At 37.5% G+C, this 9,817-nt stretch overlaps 1 protein-coding gene across 7 annotated transcripts in view; it reads left to right on the plus strand.

The window, feature by feature from the left end:
* Window positions 1–6,722, plus strand: part of ROBO1 (roundabout guidance receptor 1) — a 1,177,688-nt gene extending 1,170,966 nt beyond the window's left edge. For all 7 annotated transcript variants that reach the window (XM_059720628.1, XM_059720629.1, XM_059720633.1 and 4 more), the window contains 3 exons: window positions 1,694–2,002; window positions 3,699–3,892; window positions 4,997–6,722. In XM_059720628.1, coding sequence (XP_059576611.1) covers window positions 1,694–2,002; window positions 3,699–3,892; window positions 4,997–5,011 — 518 coding nt within the window. In that variant the 3' untranslated portion in view covers window positions 5,012–6,722. The remainder of the gene's footprint in view (window positions 1–1,693; window positions 2,003–3,698; window positions 3,893–4,996) is intronic.
* Window positions 6,723–9,817: the final 3,095 nt, after the last annotated feature.

Here is a 9,817-nt window from a genome sequence, read left to right on the forward strand (position 1 = left end):
TTTTTTTCTTAGACTTTCTTTCTTTTGATTTTTAAACCAAACCCCCCCCCCCCCAAAAGAATAGATTAAATTAGATTAGATTAGGCTTCCAAGAAGATGCCTACTTCGTTCTGACTTCATGCCGAGGCTTTACATCCCTGTGAGGACAGTGATGAGGCTGGTAAAGGCATCCAAAACATCATAGTACAATATGTTTACTGCTGACTCTCAAGATAGTGCCTGGAGATAAACCCCTCTTCCACTGATACTTCTTTTCTGCCTAAACTGCTACATTTGATTGATCTTCAATATAAAGATTTGTCTACCAACTTGGTCAAAATCTAGCTGGCTGCCATTTTGGTCTAGCATCCTCCAGTAAAGGGCCAAATGCATTTTCTCACCAAGCAGTCCTGAGATTTGTTCAAGGGACTTACCAGAGTTTGTCATTAATTTGCTAAAGACATGCCCTGTGAGGAGGGGCAGGGCTGCAGTCCTCCCTATAACTTACTACTAGGGCAACATAAAAAATTCTGAGATTGAATATTATGGGCATGCGTACCCAGAGTGAAGCTACACATTTGGATGTCATATTTCAAATTACTGCAATTACTGGTAAGTAATTTCTCTTTTCATCCTACCACATAGTTGGGAACAGTAATTTCTTTCACTTCACGAAATACACACTGGAGCGGTAAATTTCTTGGATGGGAAGTGAGTGTATTAGCAAGAATTTAAGTATGTTGGTATGATGGAATAGCATTATGATATTGAGTTACTGTTAAAAAAAAGGGGGGGGGACCATGAGACTACTTTTATTTGCTTTAATTTATTATTGTTGCAGAACCACTAAGTCTTATGTGATTTTCAATTTTTTGTAAAAAATATTGCCTGCCTTTCTGTTTCTGCCTTCCATTGTGGAATTTGTTCTTTACTTAAAATGACCTTCATTTTCTGTAAATTTAAAGAGGTTGAATCCGAGCAGTATGGCACATATTACCCTATAGCATCTATAGGTAGAGTAACTGAAGAAGTACAATGAAGAGTGATCCAGCAAGCAAGAGAAAATAAGGGAAGGTTTCACAGGTGTGGGGGACCAGCTAACTGAGATCTATTTAGAAGCTTGAGAAATGCCAGATGATACCAAGAGAGTAAAAAGGCTGAATGGAAGATGGAGGTTGTAGAGAACAGGGAAATGTAGTATAGTAAAGGGAAGCTGAAGATTGTATGAAATGCAAGATTAAGGAGATTGTGGGTACGGAGGATAATTAAAAGAGTAAAAATAGCACAGCAAGTCCCTCTCCCCAAGCTGCAGGAATAAAGTAAATGAAGCTGTCCTCTGATCAGTCAATTGGGAGGCCTCCATTTTTACACCATTTAAATTTGAGTTTAGAAGCTGAAATGATCACAGAGGGTAAGCTTCTGCCTAGAGACAGAAACAAACAAACTGTGGCATGCATCCACCCTCCCCCAACCCTCTGGAAGTCATATTAAAAAAAACCAACCTTATGGTATAAATTAGAATTTGAAGTCAGTTTCAGGGTTTGGAGGGAGGAAGAAAAGGAGAAGAATCATTTGAGTGCCATTGTACATTGATATGCTATAATGTGCTTGTACCTGTGCAGTTTTTGTGGAGTAAACCTAACATGCTGGAAGTAAAATATAATTCCTTAATTTCATTAGTGCATGATATAATTTTGGGGGGTTTTTTTTGTAGACCTGCCACCTCCTCCAGTGCCACCTCCAGCTATAAAATCTCCCACTGCCCAGTCCAAGTCCCAGCTGGAAGTTCGGCCTGTCATGTTGCCAAAGCTCGCTTCTATAGAACCAAGAACAGACAGATCTGGGGAAAGAAAAGGAGCGAGCTACAAGGGGAGAGAAGGGGCAGATGGCCGACAGCACTCTGATATGCGGGCAAATTCAGGAGAGCGCAGAGAATCGCAGGAACAGCAAAATGACGGGAAGCTGCGAGGGAATAAAGCAGCAAAGCGAGAAGGCACACCAGCAAAAACTCATCTTCTCCAAGGTTACTTGACGTGCTTTAAGCTTAATGAATGTGTTTACAGTAGATAAGTGGAAGGATCTGATGCCATAGTTCTTCAGGTCAAGTTCACTATTAGCGTGAGAAATTACTGGGGTTGAGTCTGCTTATAGCAGTACTGAATTGTGGCCATTTATCTCTATTTATGTTGTTAATACAAAGTTAATACAAACCACATTGTTGTGTTTCAAATAGGCAATCCCATGGCCTAAAGCTAGTAGAATTTCTAGAATTGTCTTCTCTATATTATGATCCTTTTGCACACTGAATTTTATGCACAGATTTGATCTACTAGAGAAGAAACCCAAAGAGAAGTATAGGGGTTGGGGGGCAAACATACCTTTGTACCTACTTCTGCCTCTACACAAATTATTAAGGGAATTCAGTAAGACTGCCAATTTTACCAGTGGATTGGAGATGGACTCATTTTACCTCGCATTTATAAAGGAAAAATCTGCCACCCTGACATTTGATCCTCTTCAAAATGAAAACAGCACATGAATATTAGCTCAGCAGAACGGAGCAGAGATGCAGAGGTTACAAATAGTAACTAGTTCAGAGTTAGAAAAAAATGGGTCTCAATTTTATGGAGGTCAGTAAGACTAGTGAAAAGTGGAACACAGATAATGGTATCTATCTACAGTTCAGTTAAGCTTCCCACAAATGCGTAATTCTTTCTCAGACTAGCTAGCCAGGGTACAAATCAGATGAGCACAAATTGGGTAGTAAATTGGTTAAATGGGCACATAAGTAAGAGGTCATTGGAAATGGCAGTGGGTCACAATAGAGAGGAGTCATTAGAGGGTTATTTCAGGGTTGGTGTCGGGGCCATTGTTATCAATTTATGTATTAATGTCCTAGGGCAGGTGGCAAAATTTGCTGAGGACACCAATATTGGAAATGTTGTTAATATTTGAGCAGCATATCACCCTTAGAAACAGTTAAAAACATTAAGGCATTGATTTTTGAACATCAACCTGAAAAAATGTACTGTGATGTTTTTAGATGCTGAAGGCCTAAGGCAGCCAGGCTTATTGTGACTGGGTAAAGAAAAGAAATCTACTGATAACAAAAGGAACCTAAGCACTTAACTTTGTACTAACTATTACTGATAATTTTTCTGTTGAATAAAAATGCTTAGCTATCATATGGTGTTCTTTATCCATAGATCATAAAGTACTTTTACAAAGATGAGCAAGCAATATTAAACCAATTGATTTACAGGCAGTAGAACAAAATTTTAAGGGCAACATTTTTCAAAATGTTCAGAGATTTTAGGTGCCTCCGTTTTTGTGTACCCTGATTTTCAGAGGTGTTCCATAATTCTAGCTCCTACTGGATCCTGGGGAGTCAGGGGACCCTATTATATGTATTACTAACTCGGCTACTTTCTGTAGGAACGTGGTCAAGCTTTTAAAAACATACCCAGTAATTTTAAGGGTCTGCATTTGTAATGCTTAGTGGAACATTGCTTTATTTCTAACCTGAATATCAGATTTTCTTTAAGAAATCTCGTCTGCTGTGGTACAGTGATTTTATTACGTACTATGGTCAGTCATCATCCTAAATCTCTAGGTGTCCATTAAAAATGCAAACATTTAGTATTGATGGAAAATTTGCACAGGTGCAGTGTAAATGTACATAGTTCATTGTGTATTTATATGTATGTTTCATTGCACAGAGGACATCTTACCATACTCTAGACCTACGTTTCCAACATCAAATAATCCTAGAGATCCCAGTTCCTCCAGCTCCATGTCATCAAGAGGATCAGGAGGTAGACAAAGGGCAGATCAAACAAATATAGCGCGAAGGAACATTGCAGAAATGCAAGTACTGGGACCATATGAACGAGAAGAAGATGAAGAATTAGAGGTAACTGTAACAGTGTTATGAAAAATGTGTAGAATAAAATCATTGTCACAGGAAGATAATTTTCTGAACCTAGGTAGGATCCTAGGTGAAAATATTTTAAAAATTATACATATTTATCTGAGGAAAATTATTTTAGTAGCTTTCTATAACTGTGGATTATTCCCATTCTTAGAAAAAATGCAATATTAAGATGGCATTAAAATGGAAAATATGTAATAGGAAACAAAAGGTAAAATATCTCAATTATGCCCAAATCAGAAACTGTATAGACAGGATATTCAGAATATGCCTGCACTATGGCAGCATCATGTCCTGGCCAGGATGGTCCCAGCACACCCACCTACCTATCTGCTCAAATTCATCCATTCTATACTTGGTAAAACATTGATGAAGCTAAGGTCATCACCAGCCCCTGCTCAAGCATACTGGAGATTTAAGGTCTCAAGAGTGGCCACAAAAGGATGCCTCAGTGTATCCTCACCACTGTATTTCCAGGTCTGAAGACTATCTCTGGGAGCGGGTAGGTACAGGATACTCAGAAATGCCACAGTATGGACATGCCCTTAGATTTAAGGTTAACACATCTTAGACTTGGTGATATTAGGGCCGTGTCACATAGTCATATGCAGTGATTGCAAATCATTGGAATGTTGTGATGTATTAAAGTTAGCACATGTTAGGATAGAAGAGCACACTCACCTGCAACAGTTGCAAATGATTGCAATGAAGTGACCTATTAAAGTTAGTATGTGTTAGGAGATAGCCCTGGCCTAAAAGGGAACAACTTTGCAAGGCCACAAGAACACTCAGCACATTAAACTGCTTGAACGTGGATCTGCTTGTGTTTTAGCTGTAGTTAGTTAGTGTTACGTCAAATGCCTGAATATTAAATTTTATCAGTGTAAACTTCAAATGAAGACATGTTATTGTTTTTTTCTTTTCTGTCCCTTGTGTTGGCAACAACATTTCATTTTCTTTCCCAAAAATGATAACTAATATATAACCACGCTGTATCAAAAACAGATTGTTTCTAAACACTGTATTAAAATTCTTAAAACTCTGAACTCCAGCTAACATCTAGCCACTGATTTAAATTTTTTACAGGAAACTGAAAGCTGAAGAAGATGAGAAATGTACTCTCACAGGCTTTTGAAATCTAATCAGAAAAATATCACTTAAGATGCCTCAAGTCTGATGATGTTTGACGCCAGAAATAACGTTCAGTGCAATCAGAGTGTACAATTTTTCATTTTTATTCATGCCATCAGAATGCTAGTTTTTATTTCACTATTTCTTTTTTTTTAAATCCTTCTCTTTATGAACAGCCCCTGTCTGTTCCTTAATGCTAAGCATATCATCTTCTTTCTGCCCAGAAAGGCAGGTAAGCTGCTCTTTGTGGTACTTGTACCAGCTGCTGTGTCAAGATTAGGACAGAAGATGGTGCCAAAACCTGGGATCCCTAGATTTTTTTTTTTCCCCTCCGGGAGGCAGTGTTTAGTACACTGCTGATATACCAAGGAGCCCATTGATAATCTTACATGTAAAATACCATTGATTTAAAAATACCAACTTGCATAAAGGGAAAATTATGCAGAGGGTTCCTTTAATGTAGTGGTTTTATTATAGTCTGCAATTAGTGCAAATGGTAACTTGCATTTTGAAAATAGACTGCGGGTTTTATTTTCTGCCAGTCTCTCAGATTACCCTTTGCAGCAGCAAAAGATTTGCTTTTTTAAATACAATTTGGGGTGGGGTGGCTCATATTGTAAATATATACTCATTTTAATTCCCCTGTTGTACTTTAATTTGTCTTTCCTATTTTCATCATTTAAGTACATTCTTATTGAAAATGTCCTTTGGGATAGGCAGGAGCCAAGATGATGGGTACTCTGGTGGTCTAGTCATGGCATGAGTAAGTCTATCAGAAATTGTTCCACTAAAATGACACTTATGAAAATAAGCAAGGAAATCAGTGGACATTTTTAATAATTATTGGGTAATAACATCTTTACTGTTACTGGCCCAAATCTCAGACCTCTAATTGTAGTGTCAATTCAACTTAAAGAAGTGCCACTTAAAGAAATTTTGTTTGATCTCTATTTTTTTTTTTTTTTTTTTGTAATGCACTGCTTATCTTTTTTTTTTTTTTTTTGGTTTTAAAAGCACAATCACTAAACTTTATTTGTAAACCATTGTAACTATTAACCTTTTTTTTTGTCTTTTGGAAAAATGTTAAGAAGCATTTGGAATTTTTTTTTCATCTTTTTGTTAATACTCTATGTTTGTATTGGGAATATTTGAATGGTGACAGATGGTAAAGTAATGAACCAAAATATGGGCCATAAACAAAACATTTCTCACTTTTCCTGAATTTATGGAAAATTCTCAAGTTTGCGGTGGCCTATCTCAACATTGGATTTTCATTAAAGCTAAAATAGAGGCATTAGTTGCATTAAATTTGCCAAATGATGTCCTCTCTGTAGATTTTTTTGATCTTTTTTGTAATTATATAATTTCTTTGTCATTGGTGCTAATGGAAAATTGTGTGTTTGTTTATGGACAGCTATCAGGATTAGCCCCAATGGGAAAAAAAAGAGAGAAAAAGTGTTTTGGTGTTTACTGAGGACTGAAATTTTTCATTTAGCTAACTTTTAAAGAATGGTTACATAGAAAGGGTGTGCAGTACTAAGGGAAAAATCCATGTGATTAATGTTTTCATTATGTTCATGTACGAAACCTCATATTTTAGCCATAATTTTGCATACTGAGGATCCAATAATCAGAAAAGTAATTTTTGTCACATTATTTATTAAAAATGTTCTCAAATACATCCTTTTTTCTTGTGCAGTTTTTTGTTTGACCTGAAACCCATTTTCATGAATGATTCTGCTCTTCAGTTGTGCTATTGAAGTCTTGTATGACTTCACTATGTAATGCCAGTATGAGGGTAAGATCAGTATTAGGCCTCCTACTTTTTACATAATTTCCACTGATTATCATAAAGTCTCGATTACTTGGTGCTTCATGACTGTGCTGTTAGTTCCAAAAGGTAGAACCACTCCGACATCTTTTAGCATACACTAAATTCCAAAAGAAGCCGAAGAAAAGTCTTGACCTGTCATAACTCGATACCCACAACTGTAGATCAGAGAGGGTAAGAGTCATTTGTTATGAAAGACATGGAGTTAAGTGTATCAACATTCACAAGAACTTCTGTAGGGGGAATTACATTTCTGAGTTACTTGGTTGCCAGAGTCTATGCAAACATAAACAAAGGGTATTCTCAATATTTTCTGCTGGCCTCTTCTCTCTGAGTCAGCCCTGTTACTCATGTGATCCTTACAAATCCCTATCTTTTGGATCATGATGGGACAGGTAATAAATTGATTGACCATTGTCCTTTCTTTTTTTTAAATCTTTTTCCAATTCTCACTATTCTTTTCCATTCTTGCCATGCCTCACCCTAGCTCCTCTACTTCCTTTTAAATTAAAAACAAAACAAAACAACTGAAACACGTAGCTAAAACATTCTGGACCAAACCCAAACTAGACTTGTAGACACCTAACACTTCGGCATCACAGCACCATCATCCAGGAGAGTGAGACAAATCAACAGAGTAGATGCTTATATTTCCTATCCAGTGAATAGGAAGACATGGGGGCCTCCCAAAGGCATGCCAGAACAACTAAGCTCTCAGCAGGGAGGTACATACATCTACCTTATAGGAAATGCAAGGCTCAAGAGATATGTATGAGTTCTCTCTCTCCCTTTTGGAGTTCAGACACCCAACTGCAAAGGTGCTTCCATTATGCTGAGATACAGATTTCTCAGATCTACCAAATGGTAGACTTCTACCTAAATGGCAGGAGCATTGACTTTACTCATGAATCCACCTTTGGCCCAGTAGCCCAGTAATAATAGACAAGCGTACTGGGCAAAAAGTTTTGAGTCCTCCTCAGCTTAAGAAGAGTCAAACTCTACTCTTCCACTTCCAAAGAGATTACATGAGTCATCAAAATGGGCTACCCCTCAGTCAAGCCTTATAAAGCTGTCCCATATAGTAGAATGAATGATTCATGGGTCCAGAAGGAAAGCAAGTAAGAGGAGGTGTGATGCCATAGCCCAGAAATAAGAGTATTCTCCTGAGAAAGGGAGAATGGCTAATCTGAACTACTTCTGGTGATGCTCAGTAGTCTAAGATAGTGGGTGTCTATACACGTGCTCCATGGTGGGGGCTACTCTGCTGATTTGGTTCAGCCTCCTGGAGCAAGGTGCTGTGATGCAAAAGTGTTAGGTGTTTACAAGTCTAGCTTGGGTTTATTATAAGAAATGGTAATATACATTTCCCGCTGTGACTGAACTATTACAACCAACATTTAAAAAAAATGTTCACAATACACAGTTTCAAATCCTTCATTGTCATGTGTATGCAGCATCCTGCATTTCAAAATGGTGGCAGGGGTACTATAAAACTCACAGAACTAGCTTTAGTTAAAGCACCCCTGTGTCCATTTTGAAATGTGGGGCACTGAATACATGTGGCGCTGTGGTGTTCTAATTAAAGCAGCTGTTCTCATAGCATATGAAAATAAGATTCAGTCAATGTAACCAGAAACTCCCTATGTGATGGTGCCAATGCCAGAGACAGTAGAACATCCTGGGTTGCCAGGTTTGTAGATCTTGGCTGTTAAATAAAATGAGATAGAAGCATTAATCCTGTCCCTGTCTTTCCAGAGGTAACTTCTTTAAGAACTTACCTAGTTAATTTTGGTATTGTGCCATGGGGTCCTTGGTCAAGAGTTTATGAAACTCCTATGTAATGGATTCAGGAGTAAATAAAACAGCCTATTGTTATAAGCATTAGAAGGAATGGATAACTAAGAATGAAATAAATGCCTTTTTCTTATCCTTCAGGTTTATTAATGCTAAAAACTTAAGCTGCTTCTTGGGTATCAAAATTCAAAATCCTTACATCAATTTGGATAAACAGATGTAAATAACAGTAAATTCCAAGCATGTAAAGAACATTCTATGCTTGGTTCACATAATTAATAGAAGAGTTCCATATGTCCTTGAGTAGCTCTATCCCTTCTACTCCTCAGGCAAAATTCACTCTTATAAAATCCATCTGGGAAACGCTTGCAAATCATACCACTACTGCTGTCTTTCCAATGTATTAAGTAGGATTCTCTTTTACCATTAGGGTGACATACACAGAAAACTAAATGAAAAAAAGTATGGTTACAAATCAAACACTCAAATTAGGAAACTTAAGAATAAATTTGCTGTGCAACCTCTGAATATATACTATATAGGATTTAATTACATGATCACATTGGTTTTTTTTTTCTAGGACCCCTATCTCTTTCAGTTCACAGAATGGACAGTGTTCACTTTCTGTTCAATATTTGATGCATTTCCACTCTTCAGTATATAGCACTATGCCTTATTTACTTCACATTATTTCAAACCCTGCTGTGAAGAGAGATTGAGTAATTTTTTATCATCTTTTCTTTAACACAGACAATTTTGGCATTAGACTGCTTCAAAAATTTATCTTCGCAATACCTCCTTGAGGACAGGTAGGGAACTTGAGGTGGGAAACTTGAGTCAGAGGCATGAAGTTCAACATCAGCTTTTGGTGCCTAATTTGAGATGTCTAGGGCTTTTGTTATTCAGAGTACAGTTCTCTTTGACTGTAGAGGCAGTTCATTGCTCAGTACTTCTGCAAATCAGTCCTCAGTTATCTCATCCTGGACACTCAAATGAATAGCACAGACTTTATGGCCATCCGTGAAAAGCGCAACTGAAGTGACATACATTTTTAGAATCAAATGAGAATGCTGTGGCAGGGTCAGGGATAGTTCTGGTTCAACCAGGTAGCATTCAATACCTCTACCATTGGGCTATCCTTCCTCTGCCCA

The sequence above is a fragment of the Alligator mississippiensis genome, chromosome 1 (genome assembly GCF_030867095.1).
Source record: "Alligator mississippiensis isolate rAllMis1 chromosome 1, rAllMis1, whole genome shotgun sequence".
Lineage (NCBI taxonomy): Eukaryota > Metazoa > Chordata > Crocodylia > Alligatoridae > Alligator > Alligator mississippiensis.